At 36.4% G+C, this 20,003-nt stretch overlaps 1 protein-coding gene across 8 annotated transcripts in view; it reads right to left on the reverse strand.

Moving 5' to 3' along the window:
* Positions 1–20,003, reverse strand: part of SLC4A10 (solute carrier family 4 member 10) — a 146,994-nt gene that overhangs the window by 97,842 nt on the left and 29,149 nt on the right. For 5 of the 8 annotated variants that reach the window (XM_059475480.1, XM_059475479.1, XM_059475485.1 and 2 more), the window contains exon 1: positions 17,115–17,394. The exons of 2 other annotated variants lie outside the window; for them this stretch is intronic. In XM_059475480.1, the coding sequence (XP_059331463.1) occupies positions 17,115–17,195 (81 nt within the window). In that variant the 5' untranslated portion in view covers positions 17,196–17,394. Of the gene's footprint in view, positions 1–17,114; positions 17,395–20,003 lie in introns of those variants that run through there. One more of the 8 variants, XM_059475482.1, reaches the window with a different exon arrangement.

The raw sequence follows: 20,003 nt of genomic DNA on the forward strand, positions 1-20,003 counted from the left end.
TTTGCAAAGACAATTAGCCTAAATGGCTAAAAAGCTGTTGCACACAGATGCCTGCCTCCCTGTTGCAGGAGGAAAATCACTGGTGACTGCCATGTTCAATCTTGTCCTTTAAAATGTCCTTGAGCAAACAGGCTCACACAAAACTGATTTAATGCACAATGTGTATGCCCACAATTTAGGTGCTATAATTCTTTTCTCTTTCTGAAGACAAGCACACAGGGTTTAAAAAAAAAACCAACCTTTTTTTAATATTATCATGTTTAATTGCTTATATTACATATAACCATATACAGCAATCTTCTGAGGTGGAAAATACAGTGAATTTTATCTTTCAGATGAAATATAATTGCTTTTCCATTCCACTAGCTACATTATATCATCCTTTTCCTCTCTGTCTACCTATCAAAGAAGAGCCATCAAAACACATTTATAATGCAACAAGGTCTGTTCTGTAAGGTCTGAAGGATCATTTTTTTAAGTGTCCCTTTAATGGCACTGCTTTTCTGGCAGATTTCTGGAATAATCACTACTGGTTAACATAAAGCACAGCCTTCCTTTTGGTCAGCTCTGCTCCACACAGTTCAGGCTATGTGACAAAGTAAGAAGCAATTAGTTTTCATCCCAGATTTGCATCTTCCCCAGGGCTGCATGTCATATGCACAAAAGCATCCTTCTCTGTCTTCTTTTATTCCTCTTTTCTATTTTTACAGCAAAACCCAAGATAATGTTTAGCATGACTCAATAATGAAATGTCATGTTCTGCAATGCTGCTAAAAATTGCACTAATCAGCACTGGCTTCAAAGAACTGATTTGCTACTGGCCTGAGACTGAACACATATTTAATGTTATAATGCAGTTTCTGTAACATATAAGCTTAGAGAAGCATTTCAGACATTAACTCTAAGCACAAAGTGTTGCTATAAATAAAACAAAACACAAGCAGAAAATAAACCAAAGCAGTTTTACACAGAATTAAATCTCAGTAATACTTGTAATTCCTGTGTTCATCTGCATTGAAGCATCCTGTACTTGTTATATATCATTATGCAAAATAGAGCAGCTATAAACTGACACATAAATATTTCCTTTATATTTGATATGAAATCTTCTTTCTTAGAAAAGCCATTTTTGGTAGGAACAATACATCCTTCCATTTGCAAGGTAAACATGATACACTCTTTTATCTATTCTCCATACACCTATCCAACTGAAGACAACATTTCTATTTGAAAAGATTAAACAGAAAATCAAGGCACAACTGGAGCTTGGCTTGTTGCAATGGCCAGGTTCCCCACTTTGTCTGCCTGACACAATGGGGTGGGGGAGTGGGGACAATTGCAACAGAACATGGACAAAAAACTTGCCCACTTAAAACGCCTGATAAACCTGTTAGAGCAGTGGATATAATAATAGAATAATCAACTGCTAAATCCTTTCTGGCTTCTGGTAACTGTTTTAAAGCACATACAATTAATTGCAGCTGCTTACCATACTTTGTATGTCTTGGAGTAAATTTGTCAGGACTGCTCAAGTGATGCAAACACCTTAAAAAACCTGAACAAGGCACTTAGGTTACTGTGCTTCCTTGAATATTTTCAGTCATGTTCAGAGTCTCAAAACTTCTTCCTTTCCTTCCACCCTATCACTTCTGCCAGATCTGCAAGCTAATCTTTATTCAACTGCTAGTTTCAGCCAGATGTCTGAATAAATAAAAGACAGTACTCCTTGCTGCTATGTAGATGTAAAAGTAGGGTAACATCTTTATGACTGAGATTTTATTCCTTTTACTTCATATTTTTTACTACACTGTGAAATACTAAGTTCTAGAGAGGCGAACAGCATAGATGGTTGTTTTGTCCTCTGTGGTTATTATTTCAATTTCTTATGTCATTCTGATGCGGTGCCATTAGCTGAAATCCTCTTTTCTCACTTCATTGCAATGGAGATGTCAACTACTACAGAGAAGTCTAACAGCAAGAAGATGGATGTGAAGACTTTATCCAAAGCCTAAATGAGATTTAATTTTAGCTTGTCTGGCCTCTCTCTTGCCCCAGTGCCAGGTGAGGACAGACCCAGCATAACAGTCCTATTCAGGTGTAGTCAGAAGCTGAACATGCAGACTTTAGCCCACTATGCAATAGGATTTTAGCTGCCTGGCAGCAAGGGGGGGGAAAACGTGTCATTGCTAGTTTCTTAATCAGCAGTAAGATGTATTTGGTTTTAAGTTGGATACACTTCCCAGCTTAAGGGGTCTCCTTTCAGCCTCAGAAATTACGACATGTTTTCAGATTTCTTCACCTCAAAATAGGGTCAGGGAGAGGAATCATAGAAGACAGTCTTCTTGAAGCAGCTACTCATGTGGAAATAGCAAGTGCAAAGAGAAAAAGGGTCATGACCAACTTTTTAGAACCCATTTTGACAACAACTACAACACAGGAGACAGGAGATTTTGTCTTCCTTTACAGCCAGCCACAAAAATTATGTTGTTTGGCAACTGCATCTTTTAGATGCAAATATATGCAACCACATTTCAAAACCACCTTTTTTGATATTATAAGCCAGCAAGATCAATAATAAACTAAATCACTCTCTCAGAAACACCAATATAATGTTCAGCAATTCTTCTGCTTCTCAAACCACTTTAAATTGTATTTGACAAACACTTTCTTCCAACACAACACAAGGATTAGTGAAGGCAGCAGGAAGGTTTCTCAGGCTGACCTCCCACAGAAGTATGCCAACACTAGTGATATTGCTTCCCTTCTAGCAGTGGAGGTAGCCTGGCTGAACCAAATCTAACTGAAGTGTTAAAAATAGTGTGGCCATTTTGTCACTCATTTTCAGGAAAAAATTAACATCCAATATTATAAAATTTTCTGTTACAAGCCCAAAGATCAAATCAGATTCCTTGTGATCCTTCAGAGCTGACTTCTATATGAGCTATTTGTGCTCCAGAAGAGAAAAGAAGATTGTGTTTGGTTTGTTTGGCTTTTTTTAAACTGAAATTGGTAAATAGTTTCCTTGAATAAAACTGACAGATCTTCCTAATCAAATTGAACTGTTGGATTTAGTCTAAAGGTTTCCCAAGTCATCTATATTTTCAGGGAGTAACTTCAGCAGAAAATCTAGAACTGATGACCCAGTGTTTCTGCTCTCAAAAGATTTAGGTTGATCTATGTGATTTTGTTGTCATGAGTAAATTTTTTAGCAAGGCAAGTGTAATTTATGTGACTGAAAAACACAAATTTGTATCACTGAGAATTGTTCTGCTGCATGCAAATGAACAGCTACCACCATGGAAATGAAGAGACCTTTTGCACTGTCAATACAGTCAGAGCATGAGGAGAAACTTTTCATCTCATAGTTAGACAATGATATCCTGATTATCTTTGCTCTCCCTCTTTATCTGCTGCAGATCATCAGTGAGCCATGGTGACCAGGAAAGGTAATCCTAGAGAAAAGAGTTAGGAGCCCCTTGTTCACAAGAAGATAAAAAAATAATTCAATCCTCCAAGCCACTTACAATACTATCAGCTATCTGAAAGCTCAGGTGGTCTTCTCTTAATTCACACAGGAATTAAGAAAAGCAGGAAACAGTAAAGAAGTAGTGAGGACAGGGAAGGGAAAGGTAGAAAAGAAATAAGTGAGCTAATGAAATTGATAATGTATTCTGAGAAATAACAGGACAAATTAACAGATTTCAAATGCCAAGTCATTTTTGCATCCTTTCTCCCCTGGCAATGAAACACTGCACTGTAAGGAAATTTTTCATACTGAAGTCTCATCCAAAATATATTGGGAAAATGATCATGACAGTGGATTAGATAAGAAGAGATTTATACAGCTTACAACTTTAGACGGCACAACATAAATAATAAGGAATTTGAAATGTGCTGCCAAAGAATCAAAGATAAATATGAATTAAGTAGTAGTTGAACTGGTCTTCCTGCCTCTCAGATGTAAGAATTAAACTTGTACACATTGCCCACCTGTTGTAATCTGTAAGCTTTAAAACCATCACTTCCATGTGATGGACAACAACATCTGGTTGTCCTACACAAGTCTAGACAATTGAAAAAAAAAAATAAGCTAAAAGTTAAAAACACCTTATATAACTGTAATAGTGTGCTTCATATTGAAATTATAGAATGTAACTTTTGGAAAGGAAAAGGGACAAGTATTACTATAGAGTAGCAAGTAAGTATGAACATGGCAGTACATCTTCTGTCAGTGCTTCTACATGAAAATGTTTTATTTTTAGAAAAGATTATTATTTTCATTTTAAATTTTCTCCTAATGCCACTTAATTGACAGACTCCTATGCAAATGTAGAGAACAGCAAGGAAGGACACAACAATGTCCATCAGACAGAGTTTTGAAGGGTACTTATCTAAATGGCCCCAGTGGTCAGTAGTTTAGGAAAACAGCAGAAATTACTAGATATCAAGTTTTACTGGCACGTCACAGGTAATGAAATTTTTGAGTTACATATCATTGCTTCTATCTCAGTGTACTGCTCTAAAGTGAAAACAGTTACAAGCACGATGACAAAAAATAATATCCAACACATACCCTTCATACCCTTCCTTGTCGAGATAACACCATCTCCTATTATTAAAGCATGGATTCTTTTGTGGTGAGCATAAAAAGAAAATTCTTCTAATTTAAACATGCCACAAGCTATTTGGATCAATCTTTGATTTATTATAAGTTGTACCAGGCTTATCATACAATCATTGAGGTTGTAGAAGACCTCCAAGATCACCAAGTCCAACTTCGACCTAATACCACCATACCCACTTAACTATACACGAAGTTCTTGAATACTCACTCATTTTTAGAACACTTCCAAGAACAGTGACTCCACTACTTCTCTGTGGAGTCTGTTTCAGTATTAAACACTCTTTCAGACTTAGTGCAACAGGCGCTTCCTCTTCAAGCCCAATCTTAACGTAGGTATTAAAAAATAATAATAACCTGCTGCTCTACATTTACTCATACAAGCATTCTTCCTCAGACCTGCAAGTTCTTCCTATTTTTACTTTGACTAGCATTGTTATTAAATAAGTATGTGTATGAATATGTGGAGAAATAAAAACAATGTTTATGGGCTCCATTAATACACATGCTGCAAATACAGGCATGATGTGCTTGTCAAAAAAAAATTACTTAATTTATAAATCAATACTCACATCACTTAAAGGAGGTCTAACAGCTTATAGGAATACAAACAACAAATAGCCATGAGTTAACGGTACTTAGCAACCTAAGTGTAATAAGATGAACACAACTAGCACATCTGCCAAGTCACTAAAAGGTTATAATTCACTTTACAGACTGCAGAAAGAGTTTTGATGAGGATCTTCAAAGACTGGGTGCTGTAAAAGAAAGTTCACTAATGACTATAACATGAATAGCAATTGGGAAATCAAAATTGATACTATACTGCCAGTACAGCTAACACAAGATTCAACCTGGTGGTAAAATCTCTCTCTTGGAAGGGAAAGGACAAGGCCAGTTGAAAAGCTGTTAAAAGAAAGACAAAAAGATGTATTGTATTTGTATTTGAGTAGATGAGTAAATAGACCTTAAATAGCAAGTGATGTAGGCAGAGTGATAAGCAAAGATGATATTAACACCAGTAATCAAGTGAAGGAAAGCTGTAAGTATTAACGTCAGCCAGACAGATGAGATCACAACAGTCACAGTGCTGAGGTGAGCCAGACCTCAATCTGATTTATGGCTACATGACCAAATAGGAGCTACCAGCTTTCAGAGCCACCTAGACCAAAAAGAGCACATCAGGAAAGAAAAGGAAAGAAAATTCAAGATTATTTCTGACATGATTACATTCAGGTGATCACTGAAGACCAAGCAAATTTTCTGTGCTAAGCAGGGTTTAACTAGACTGGGGGAAAACTATTAAAAAAAAAAAAAAAAAAAGCAGTGGTGCCTTCATAAAGGTTATGCTCATGGCTAAATTATCTGAAGTAAGGTGTGGAGGAGGATGCAAAGCTGAGTATGAACTCCTGAGAGATCTAAACATACACCTACATACAGAAAGAGAAGGGGGAGAGGAAGACCCACCCAATAAAAAACTGAGTCTATAAAGAGAAACAATCAACAAGGACAAAACGACAAATGTCTAAGAACAACAAAAATTTAGTGAAGACTATAACATAGCATTACAGAGAGATGACAGATGGAGTGGAGGAGAATAAAGGATTAGACTGGAATTCCTCCAGGAAGAAGTCAAGTGGAACATTAGTGACATAAATTTCAGTGCAAAAGACAGAAACCAGAAGTAAGCAGTTCTAGAAAGGCATTAGAAGTCAAGAAGTTAAGACAAGTGTACAAAGCATATGAATAGGAAGAGTGGGGAGTGGGAGCAGATGAAGAAGGTCAAGGGTTAGGACATTAATCTGGTGAATAGAAACTTCTGGAGTAGAGGGTTGGCTTGTGTTGAGTTCTTTTTTTTTAATATTAAGAGACAGACATACTTCTTGTGTAAGGGAAGGAATGCAAAGAGAGAAGCAAAAATTCTTAAAAAGTCAGAATATGGAAAGGAACTAGAAAAAGTTAGTTGAAACAGGTTCAAAGACTACAAAACAAAAAATTCTGTTTCAGGAAACAAAAAGGAAGCTTGAATTTTGACCTAAGTTTGTTAGTTTTAAGAAATTCACATGGAAATATGGGGTAATAGATGAACTAAATGGAGGGCTGTATGACTAATAAAAAATACAGAACAGGCAAAACTGCAAGCAAAAATATCCATAACAGATGACAGAAATCCCAGAGATTAAGAAATACGGAAAGTCAGCAGAATCAAAAGATTTTCACCAGAGATAGTCAGCAGTATCTTTGAGGCATTGCAGCTGGCATTAGGAACTGAGAAAATGGATACTGGGAGTCAGCCAGGACCATGAATGTTAGAAGGGTTTGTAACTGTATGAGAAGAACAAAAAATAGTGCCTAAAGGGAACTGATAAGCTGATAGAAGAAAGTAAAGAGCAATAAAGGAAATCGAGATCATCAAGATCAATAAAACAGAAGTTTTACGAAGTCTCATTCCAAGAGAGAAAGAATAAAAATCTTTTTAAAGTTCCAGTAGTCACCACAGAAAAGAAACTTGGATACCACAGTGCAGGGACAAGACCAACTCAAGCATGAGGCTGATTTGGCACACGGTATATAGTTCAAATGAGAAACAGTACCAGGGCAGCCACACAGTTGGATGGCTATCCATATGGAGACTGAAGGGTGAGAAATTATGAATGGAATATAGTTGGAAGTCAAAGTCAGACAGAGATAGGAACAGGTATAGTTGTATGCATGTACACCATAAAAATATTAGAAAGGCAGAAGGAAATTATATTGCTAAATAAATAAATAATAAATAGGAGCAGAAAGAACTCAGAACAGCACAGAAGTACCAAATTCTTTGACCTAAATTCAAAGCAGATAATGTTTTAGGTAACAATCTCCACAGAAAGGCCCAGAGATGAGGCAGTGTTAATAAACAAGGGGAAAAAATCTCTGTGGGCTGGAGGGAACTGCAGGAGGTAGAAAAAACACAACTAGATTCTTTGAGATCAGTAACATTCTAGAAACATCAAGAAAATTAAAACAATATCAAATAATAGAGGAGATAAAGAGTTTTGCACTCAAAGAAGCAAGGGAGTTACAGGAATTTCACAAGCTGAACTAGAGGCAGATGTAATTTAAGGGAGGAAGGGAAGGACATTATACCAAAGTGTAATCCAGACATAGGTCAATATAAGATCATGCAAAGCATCAGAAAACACAAAGATAAATTGGCACCAACAAAGTAATCAAAAATCTCAAGAGAAAGGAAACAGCACTATAATAATTGTTGTTCTTTCATATACCCTGAAACTTCTGTTATCTGAAGCTGTTACACATATATTCTCTGACATACATTCCTTGTTTTAACAAACAACATGGTGATTTCAAATGCTAGTTGATAAGGATGATTTGCTGTGACATAGTTATAATAGGAAAGATTTAATCCCCTGAAGCTTTTACTGCATGCCAAGTCCATATAAGCAATACTGGTCAAACATTTTATACTTGTACACTCTGTAACCACATAAAAAGTTCATGCCAATTTACACTAATAAATCTTTTGTAACGTGGAACTGGACTAATCTGAGTCCTATTGTCACTGGAATTTTAATCACATTTATGGATCATTTGCCAGTGATTGGGAGTAAATAGCATCACTGGTTCTTATGCATCCTTGGACATACAGATGCCTGGGTTCTTGCAGAAGAATGTTAAAGGTTTTCTTAAGGAGCTTGCTTTGTTATTTTAAGCGTATTTCTTCTTTCCAAGCTGAACATCACAGCTTGTGTGATACATAACTTTACCAATGATTATGTTCAAGTAAATTTTGAAGGCAAAGGACTGTAAAGAGAATAAGGCCAGCTAATGTATTTTAAACCAGACATATCCCAGAAAGTTGCACAGGGTTTTTGGTCCCCAAATAAGGGTGTAATCAGATCTGCTAAACAGCAACCACAGATTTCAGCTAACACATTAAATAGGAGTTGACTTATCTAAAAAGAAAAAAAAAGGAAAAAGTTAATTGAAAACCACTCCTCTGCTGTGACTGATATGCTATTACAGTCACAAGTATGCACACTTGAAAAACAGAGGCACACACGCTTAGAAATGGAAATACAGAATAATTTTATTTTCTTTGAAAAATTAATTCTCTAAGATAATTTCATCTGCTGATATAAATATGGCAGAATACAAGACTCTAGGAAGTAGGTTTGTAATCCATCAGGATTACAAATCCATTTACAAGTGGTAGAATTCTCAGTAGATAAAAACATAACACACAAAGACATTACTCTTCAAAAGGTGTATGAAATCCTACGTTAGCTTGCACCTTGCACAACTCCTGTGTAGTCTATGGGAGCTAGATGAGAGTCCAGATAAAAATTATCTTGAAATACAGCACTGCCATGGACTGCAACAGCACACTTTAAACTGTGCATATCACAAGAGCTTTGCTCTGCTTAGAATGAGCTTATTTTAAACTGGCACAGTGCACAGAAAAATTCTGTGAGAGATGAGAAGCAACAACAGGAACCCAGAAGAACAGAAGGATGTCTTCCTTAAATCTTTGTCCATCCTTCAAACAAAGAAGGCCCAAGGCTTTTATAAGACCACTAAAGACTGAAATGGCTTCTCCCTGTACATTCTACATTTAAACTGAAGTATTTTTTTGTAGAGGAATAAAAGAAGATAACCAAAAAAGGCAAATGTCCCCACTTCTCCTTTTAGCAGTGGATTTGACTTGCAAGGGCACTCTGGAAGCTTGATCATCCAACCTCACAAGCACTGGAACATCAAATTTAGCCTATCACTCTATCTATGCCCATTTAATATTTATCTGCTAAAAAGAGTACCGGGAGGAGAGGAGGGGAGTAGCAAGAGACTACTGATTAATTACTAAGTAATAGATGAGAAATTCTCCTTTTCAACAGCAAAGGATCAAGTCAATAAATCTTGTGCATAGTTCTATTAATAGATACTGCTATGATTTCCTTGAAAATTTTATTCATTATTATTCTCATTCTTGTTGATTTTCCATCATCCTGAATCACAAAAGTAATGATTATGGCAAATTATGACAAAATATTAGCAAAGATGTGATGGCGTTTTTAATCTGTCAATGAGAAAAAATGAAATTCTGTATTATTATTACCTTGTATTTGATGTGTCTTGTTTTAAACACTTTCTGAATGTCCCTACTTGCTCAGTTTCCTTCTTACTCTTACGCTGGTTTATATTTCTAGCCAGCCTAGAAGCAGTATCAAATTTGCATATCCTTCCAACAGAATATATTTTAGTCAACCAAAGGCTGCTTATAATCCCAAATTCTACAGGTGAAACACTGTATTTGGTGTGTAACATCCTTATTTGAAATCTCCCTTCATACCTTTGAACTTAAACCTGCTGTTCTCTGAGAAGTGTGGTGCTGTTCCCCTGTGCTCTGCTGGATCAGTGTATGTGCCTGTCCCAAATGGCAGCCTGCAAACCAGGAGAGGAAGATATTTGGTGATGAACGTGCTGGGAAGGCAGGAACATCCATTATGGGAACAGCACTGGCTCTAAGGCTTAACCAATTTACTCTACAGGATCCCTGCTGCCCAGCTCTGTAAGGAAGAAGCTGCCAAAAGTGTCCAAAGCAAAAGAGCCTGAATCTTGTTTGCTATGACTTAAAGAAACAGAATAAGAGATTTTTCAGTTCTCCAAGAAAGATGCCATTCTTTACATTCCTAAATTAAATTAGAGAACTATAGGTGTGTATAGTGCAGCCAAGCAAAGACAGGAAAATTAAATGGAAATTAAAGGAGAAATTGATAATGACACTTCTATGAACATGAAAGGAAGCCCATGAGGGAAATAAAGTCTAAGCAATTACCAGCAAAATTTGTTTATAGCTGATGATACAGACATCACTTAAAATGTATATTTAATTCTTGTCTCTGCAATTGCAAATGATACTAAAAAGGAAACAACAGTTCTTATCTCTTGAAGGAGTCAAGAAAAGGACTCAGAGTATGTCTCACTTCTGTGCTGAGGTTTCTGTTGCTGTAGATGCTCAGGACACAAGGCAGTGCTAGTAACTACTCTTGACAGCACAAATTACATCTTTCACTGACATCCATGGCAAATATGCGTGTTTGCATTAGAAGTTAAATGGCTGAGAAATTTCAGCACATCTGCACCCTAGAAACTAGAAAATCACTCAGGAAAGAGGAGGAGGGGAGCAGAAGGCAGACTGGGCAATAACAAAACCCAGTGAGTCACTGTGAGACATTCAGTGAGCAGCAATGAGAAATTCACTCATGACTACGTGCAGAAGGACTGGTGACAGAACACTGAGATCCAGCAGAGGATCCAGTCTGCCGAAGGCAACAAAGAAACCAAGTTGCCAAAGAAAGAAAGAGGTCTTCAGCTCCTTCTGGAAGACAAGAACATCAACACAGCTTTCCATTTCCATATGTTTCACGTTTCATATGTCAGGTAAACTTCACTGGCATTACCCAGCCACTGGCATTAAATCCTGTGCACAGGTAATCGAAAATGTCTTATTTTTGACATGTATTAGTACAACCACCTTAACTGAGAGTCTAAAGATCAAGTCACAGTTATCAGACATTGAGCTTCATCCTTAGTAGTCCTCACAGAGCTAGGCCTACGCTTGTCATGTGGAATCTAAGCACCCAGCAGTAATCTTCAGCAGCACATAAAACCCAATAAAAAATCACTGTATTATTGTCACTGCTATGAAATTATCATTTGGTGGTTTTCATATGTATTAGATTTTTCTATTGATCATTCAGTGAACTCCATTACAAATGTTGCCTGGAAGACAACACTAAGGTAACACCAATCAATCTCAACTTTCTTATAAATTAGAAGTTGTCTGATCTTAAATTACAAGTTCTGATGTGCACAACCACTGCTTAAGACACACGTATTTGTATGGAGTCTCAAATTCTTTATTCACCAAAACAGACTAGAAAAGTTAGAAAACGATGGGAAGGAAAAAAGGGAAAGAGAAGGACTGCTATTTTTCAAGTTTAAAGTATTTCAGATAACCTTAGCAGGAAAAAAGAACATTAACATTTAAATATCCTTTTAAAATGAACTAAAATGAGACATCAGCTGGTATAACTGACCTACATGGTTACCTCTCAGACAGAAATCGCCTGAAGTGTAGTTCATGCCCTCGTATCATAAACTTGCTCTCCACCACACCAATTCCCATCTCCGAAACAGAACTACACATCTAAATGGCCACGTATAACTGGAACTCCCCTAATCAGTATAAGGACAAGGTATTTCTCTCCTTTTCCACTTGCAGGATTCAGACATAAATATGACACTGCCTTTCCCAGAAAGTTCTAATCACAGGATTGAGACATAAAACTGATACTGCTTTGGCTAGAATACTTTTAATTGCGTTAAATGTGGATACAAACCATATGGGTATGATTCCTTGCATGGATTTTAATGACTCTGTGTGCCTGCATAAAATCTTTAATAAAGAAAATTTAAACAAGTGAACTCATTATGCTAGCAGGAGAGAAACGGATGGATCTTAAATCACTGAAGGCTCCTATATAAATTTTTGCTTCATTTAAGCAGCCTGGGGTAACAGAGGGAAGCTATCATAAAAAAGAGAAAAATTTTCTATACCTCAACACTCCCTCATGTCCCTTAATTCCTTTTTTTACATCATTCAATATACCAAGCTGAATATTTTTTATCAGTTAATGGCTGCTCGAGAACATTTGAGAACTCTGAGTTTACTCTGAATTTTAAGCAAAACTAGAAATTAACAAATTATTTTTGTCAAGTTGACTAAAACCACAACTCTTGAATCCCTCTAGGTCATATTTCATTTAGTTTACCTTTTTGGGGTTTTTTGATTAGTGATATCATACTAGATAATATCATTTTATTCAGTTGCTTTGAAGTTTGCTCAGCTCAAAATATTAGTCTAGCCTTTCTCTTCAGGATTTATTCCCTGCTTATGTCAATTAGTATTGGGGGGGTGTAGATTCCACATAAGATATTTCAAAACAACAGGAGGTTTCATTACTAAAATGACTGCTATGAATGAAGCTAAGCTATTTTCAAAGCTTTCCTTCCCCACAAGATTACCAATTATAATTTTCTGTGCATTCAGTCCTCATTTTTCAAGGATTTCTGTGCAAATTTTTCTGTAATTAATTGACTAGTTAACAGACAATCCAAGATTCCTTACCAGATAATGTGATTCTGTCCCTCTAGCGAGCCCTGTTGAGACATAACTGGAGATGTCTGAGCAGGCCTGGATTCCCTTCTTACGTGAGTGAAACGGACATAATGAAGTAAGGCCAGTAAAGGACCACAAAGGTCATCAAAGGAGAGGCTGAGAGCACTGGGACTGGTCCAGCCTCAAACGAGAAGGCTCAGAGGTGTTTTATCAGAACATACAACTCCCTCACTGGCGGCAACATAGAGAACGCCCAGCCCTGACTCTTGGGGCTGCCCAGTGACAGGGTAAGAGCAAATGGATACAAATGAAATATTTGAAGGATCACTTCAACATAAGAAAAAACCTGGTGCCCTTAATAAAGGGAATAGCAGCTTTTTGCCACCTTATCACCAGTCACATCTTGTGGTCTCCTCACTGGTACCTACATTGTTTAAATGATCAAGGAAAGCAATTTTAGGGTCACACTGAGAACAGTATGGCCAGCACTGTGGAGTTTATGCTGTATGAGCTGTAGTTAATATTGAGTTTATTAATGAAGCAATCTATACAAATTTACCAGAATTATGGATCAGCTTCTACTTAAAAGAAATTATATTGACAGCAAAGCCACTGGCTGCAGTAGTGTAACAGCACTCATGTTAATGGGGTTCTTCCATTAAAAACATTTATTGAAAATTTAAGTAAGGCAAAACAAATATGGTCCTGCAAGGAAACAAGAAATAACATGAATAAGTCATAGTCTTTAGGAGGCTTATTATGGGATGGGAGGGTGAAAGGAGAGGCACAGGGTGGAGAAAGAGAGAGAGAGAGAATGAACTGTGATAGTTTCTTCTCTCAAAAATGCCACTCTAAGTAATGCATATTCTCTTTTACTGCATTAATATGCTTGTCTTCCCTACTACTTCATCTTAGGTGGTTCCACCTCTACAGGAATTTTTGGGAACTAAATATGACTCTATTCTAATTTTTTAACATATTACCATAGTATAATTTGTTATTATGATTATTATTTGATTTATTCACATTTTCAGACTGCATCTTAGCAAAATTCCTTTGAATAATCTTTATTCAGAATGACCATGTGATGATATACAACACTAAATAGATTGGAACATTCTTAGAACACTCCAGTCATTGTGTAGCTATGTATTTTGTGACCATGCAGTGGTTACCTATTTCATATTTATGCTGTTACTTTATGTTTTACACCTTTCTGATATGCTTATAGTAAGCCTTCCCTAATTCTGGTCATTAGGCCCAATGACTTGAAACATTAATTAAAATACTGAGAAGAATTTGACCAGAGAAGAGGGTCATGTCTTAGGAAGGAGGTTTATGTACACCAAAAACACTTGAATTCTTTCAGCAACCTCTGAAAGTACTTTTTGCTTCTAATGTTTTGCAAATGTTTGGTCACAATCTCCCATTTGTCCCAGTGTTCTCATTTCCTTAAAAACTGGTACTACAACCTACAAAAAAAGTCAGCACTGTGGAATCAGGACAGCCACCAGTAACAAGTAAAAGCACCACAACTGTGTAAGTGCACGAGTAAGAGCATTCTTGTTTAAAGTTGGTAAATAACACAAATATTTGGCTTCTTGCCCATCTGTTCTTAAAATAGTGTTCCGCTACAAGATCTTTATCAGAGTCCTGTAAATTGCAATGTTTTAAAGATAAGGAAACTCATAGTCATGGATGCACATTCGTTATGCTCAGTCAAGGGAAAAGAATTCTCTATTTAGAGAGATCCTTCCTTACACAGCATTCTTTAAATACTGACAGTACCAATCATCTTGAAGAGAGATCATACAGTTTTGAAGAAAGCACAAAAATGTCTTCCTGTTAAATTGCTACTAACACAGTGCCCTGGATTCAATGACTCTGCTCTTGTGCAGCAAGAGCAAATATAAAACATCAGCAATCTTTCAAACTTTTTTTTTTAGGAGGCTGGATGTGGGACTTAAACAAGTAAAAGAAGCAAAATAGTTTGTAATTTTGAGTTTTCAGATCACTTCAGTCCAATTCCGTGCTCTCATGTGTCTAACTCTATCTTGCTGCAATTTCCTCTCTTACAAAACAGCTTTACTTTCTTAATATATTCTTCTGGGGTGTTACTCTCTCCCCCCTCCAAATGAACAAGGGCTTATGTCCTAATGGGACTATGTCCTTTGAGTGAAAAAACATATTCAAACTCACTTGCAATAGTCAGCAATAGTGTTGCTTCAAAACAGAATGACCTAAGCACAAACTTCCTCAAGCAAGCATTTTTCACCAATTCATTTTCCTCTGTAGTTTCCATTGTCAACAGGCTGCAATGGATGTCTACTGCACTACTGGAGGTTATATCAATGATACATTCCAAAACCATCCACAGAATGCAGTTTGCAGAATTAGTGTAAGTGATGAGAGTCCAGGACAAGCACAACCTACTGCTGTAGTTTCCAGATGCAAAATTCCATGGAGATCTAATTATTTCAAATGAGCAAAGAAGCCACTTCAAAATGAAGCTAAGTCAAGACTGTAAATTGAATAAGGAAAACAAAGAACTGGGGAGGGTTGGTCCTATTAAAAGGTCTATAAATACTCTGCAAAGCACCAAAATACCATGAAACCAATACTTTCAGGAATTTCATTCCAATGCCAAGAAACAGAATGTACTCATTGTGGCTAATACATCAAAATACTGAAAATAAATTCTAACAGATTAAAAGGATCTTGTAGCAAGAGAAAGGTATAGTTAAATCATGCCAAACTTAATCAAGCTTAAGAGGAGGGCAGTCTTTGCCCATTATTAAGAAGAATGTAAGATAAATAAAGCAGACTGTGAAACTGGAATTTATGGTCAGTACAAGTAATACAATATTTTCTACAAATATGTTTTGAATTAAAAATTAAAATACATTTTTACCATTGCTGCACAAACCTAAGTCTGATCTTCTGTTGCCTCCCACACACATACAGCTTCACCAAAATGTTATTAAAGAGGTGAAACCAGAATATAGTTCCAAATGCAAAATCAAATCCATGACTTACATGTTTACATTTCTAGGTGGATACATGAAAATATTTTTAAATCTTGATCACTTAATCCTGTGCTTTGTGGTCAGAAAATACCTCTCACCCCTGCCAATCTGCTGTCCAGTTATACGTGAAAATTGCTGCTCCACAGGGTAAAGCAAGAGACAGAAAATTGCCACTACTTTCAGGCTTCAGCTGAGCTTTTAAAACACATGGTCAAACACGTTGCCATGGAAATGTTCTGCAAATATATGTAGAATTTCTTAAGATGGAGTCGAATATCCCTTTTTAAAATAAATTTATCTTACAATTTTAAATATAATTGCTCTATGATGTATTCAAGGGAATATATCAGCCATTACCTAACGTTTATAACACCAAAAGTGCTAACAGTATCTCCAAATCTCTTCTGTGTTCCATATATGAAATTAGGCCACTATCTTCCTATGTAAAATACCCATATATCTGCTTTCTTTCATGTACTCTGACTTTCCTATACATCATCACAACACATTAGCAGATCCACTAGTATTACTCTTGCAATAAAGTTGACAGCAGTTACCAAAAAAAAAACCAAAACAAAACAAGGAGACATGCTTCAATAAAATTATTCTGGTTTTTAATAACATTCTAAATGTTAAAGACATTAATCTTCTACAACCCATTAGTATTAGTATGCGTCACTGAGTGCAATAATTAAAAAGAGGATAGTTATCTTGCCAAACTTTCACCGTTATGTTTCATGAGCTATTTTTAAAACTGATTTGAAATGAAGCAAAAAGAAAAAGAATCTACTGCTGCAAAATGAAGCAAGATCTGTGCCTGCAGAATAGCCCTGTCCTGTTACACAATGTGATACGTTGTTTTAAATAACCTGGCACTGTAGGTAAACAGTTGCCTTATACTGCATTTCATATGACAAACAAACACAATCACAATAGCTTTTGTGTGTCATGCAAAGATAAAGCAAAATAAAAATGCAATACAATCCTGTCATTTTACATTGCAGCAAAGGGATAACCTTTCACCATTAGTTAGTTAAAAGAAAACATGTTCACAATAAAACAGGTTAAAAATATATAGAGAATAATCTTACATTTTTCAAATATAAATGAGCACATTAGAATTCCAACATATACATTGCTCTGCTTATGTAAACAGTCTAGCCTATAAATCCTGTCGCAAATCCAACATGAAGCAATTACACAGACAAAGAGATTGCAAATGACCTAAAACTGTAAAACAAACCCTGTGTTAGAAATATTCATATAAATCATGAGGTCGTACCTGATGACTTAGGGACTGTAATGTCTCACCGGTTCCAAGCTGCATGACCTTTCTATTTCCAGAGACCCCCAAAAATTGCATTTCCTGTCTTATCAAAGTACATCACAGACTTATCTATCTTTCAAAATCTTCTGGGCTAGTGAAGAAAGCATTAACAGCCATTCTGTCCATCAATAAGTGCTGGAGTCATTACCCTCAAGATATCAGATCTTAAATATAGTTTCCTCGGTGTGATTACAGACATCCAGCAGTCGAGGAGGCTGACACAGCTATATCACTGATGCTGCTAATGCCATCTGAAAACAGTAAGCTTACTGCTTAAAGCAATCCTGCAGCGTCCAAACAGAACAAGCCACATCCTTCAACTCCTCACTCGCGTTTTTTATAAAACCTAGCACTGCCATTATAGATTTTGTTTTCATCTCTGGTCAGCTAAAGGAGAAATTAGATATTATGTAACCAGCTTTGCATTAACGAAAGAAAAACAGCAGATGAAGCGACATATCGAGGTTATCAGATTTTGCTTGCATGACCACTCCTCAGCAAGCACAGTCACCATTCACAAGAAGCATCACAATCTGATCTAAAGGAAAATCACCAGAAATAAATTATAAACAACTCACAGGCAGCAAGGTATCTTAATTCCTCTGTGATACTGAAATAGCTATTTTTATGAAGCCTTATGAATCCTAGTCCCTAATAAAATAGAAGCATCACTTCCCTAGTATTTTATTGTCTATTTTTAATAAATTGCATGATCACTGCATTGTTTCCATTACTCCCTGCTAGCAGCCAGAAAACAGCATGACTTGAAAATGTGCCAGTGTTATGACAGCAAAAATGTGGTTTGATATCAAACAAAACAATCATGCATGAATTTCTTCTTATAAGAGAGACCTTACAAGCAAACAATGTACAGCAACCTCCTTAATAATTTTAAAATTATTAGAACTACAAAGTAATAACTGGATTTTTTTTTAATTAAAACATATGTTTTACACAAAGTGAAATTTCCTAGTGGAATTTATTATTATAAACCATTATTTATATTTGCTGTTGCTAGTATTATGGCAGCAAACACACAAACAAACAAAAAAAAAATTTCACAGACCTAAGATGAAACAGTGCCACCAAACTGGTAAAAGTATCATTTTGCAATTTCTCTGAATTCCAGACCCATAGAACAATTATTTGTGTTCACTTAGTGAGATACTAATTTTGAGGCATTCAGTTCAGCTACTTAAACACGCAGGAATTTTCTCTCAAGACATATTGAAACACTTTGCTACCAACTGAATTTTACTGACAAATAAAACTTGGAAGAAAAAACTCTACCCTAATTTAACTTCAGCTTGCTTCAAGTGTTATTCAAATTAATTTGGATGTCCTTCTTTACTTTAAAATATAAGCAGAAGCTGAAAGTAGAAGCTAATAGTTCTAAATTAATTCACCCAGATCCTATCCTGTTAAGCATTATTATTGTACAGTTGTGGTAATCGCTCCTTTGTGTAGCTGAAGAGTTAATCAAATTTAGTTTACAGTAATTCACATTATGGCACTGATAAAAGCAAACTGGTCTCATCCATTAATACCATATATTCCCCTTTAGAGGGAGAAGCTACCTGCTACCATTTTTAACTGGTTCCACTTTTTCCAGTGTGCAACTGCCTCAACATAAGGATGCTACATTTCCAGGGAAGGGGAACTGCCTGCCACACACTGGTACAGGGTCTCCAGTGGAGTGTCCAGCAGCCTGGCAGAGCCAGTCAGGGAAGCTTTGAAGTGCAGCAGAGAACCAGATAAGGCCCAACTTGATGCTGCTCTTCATATTCTCTGAGAGTTAATCCTGATGTCCAACAACCTGACACTGTCTTTTTACTGCTGCTGGCAGTGGCAGTCAGGGAGGCACTTCTGAACATTGGGAATGTTCTCAAAAGCTGCCACTTTTCAACTTGCTCCAGATTAACTCATTAATTCTCTTTCAAACCAGAAAATATTACTAAATCTACACACACAAAAATAAATGCATATGCACAAGAAGACAAAAGGACCTTCAGAAGACAAAGAGCAATTTAGCAATAAAAGGAGAAAACAGCTTTCCCCACACCAGTATGGAATAGGAATATCCCCAACAGTAATATTCTTATTTCCAAAGGTAATTTACAAAAATAATGATACACCGGCACTATATATTAGGTTACTTTTTCCTGTACAAACCCTGAGCTCTGAATTCATTCTGTCCAGTATCTACTCACAACTATGTAAGGCAGTACAACCCCACATCTCTAAGTTGCCACTTCCAAGTCCCCAAAAGCTGCTTGCTGGGATACAAAGGCCAGAAAGATGGTAAGAAGTGATATAAAAATGTAGGTTGCCAAGCAACCTTTCATAAATATTATGTGGGATCTCCCTGTGCAAATCTTGTACTGCATGAAGATTCCCACTCAGAAAGTGAAAAATACACAGCCAGGGCTCTCCCCACAGCTGTCAAACACATCGCTGCAGAGTTTCTGCCCACAAAGAGCACATGGTCTCTCCTACAGCTGGACACATGAAGAATTCAAAAACTAGCAAAACACAAGGTAGAAGACTATTTTCCCGAGTTTGGTTAAGATCTCGGTACAAATGATAAATGCACTCAGAAATACAATATTATTTCTTTGTGTAAATTATCCCAGCTTATGGAATACTTTCATTGAACTTACTCCATGCTTTTCCTCATGTCAATGCCATTACCTTTTTGCAAAAGTGAAAATTTTAACATTTCATTAACAATTTTAAAGCAGATGCAGAGTAGAAATACAGTAACATTTAAAAAAATATAGATATTTATTCTGAGATGTTAAAGCAAAAGTCTTGTAACCCATCCCCTTTAGATTATCAAAAAGT

Source organism: Ammospiza nelsoni, chromosome 7 (assembly GCF_027579445.1).
Source record: "Ammospiza nelsoni isolate bAmmNel1 chromosome 7, bAmmNel1.pri, whole genome shotgun sequence".
In the NCBI taxonomy this organism is placed as follows: domain Eukaryota; kingdom Metazoa; phylum Chordata; class Aves; order Passeriformes; family Passerellidae; genus Ammospiza; species Ammospiza nelsoni.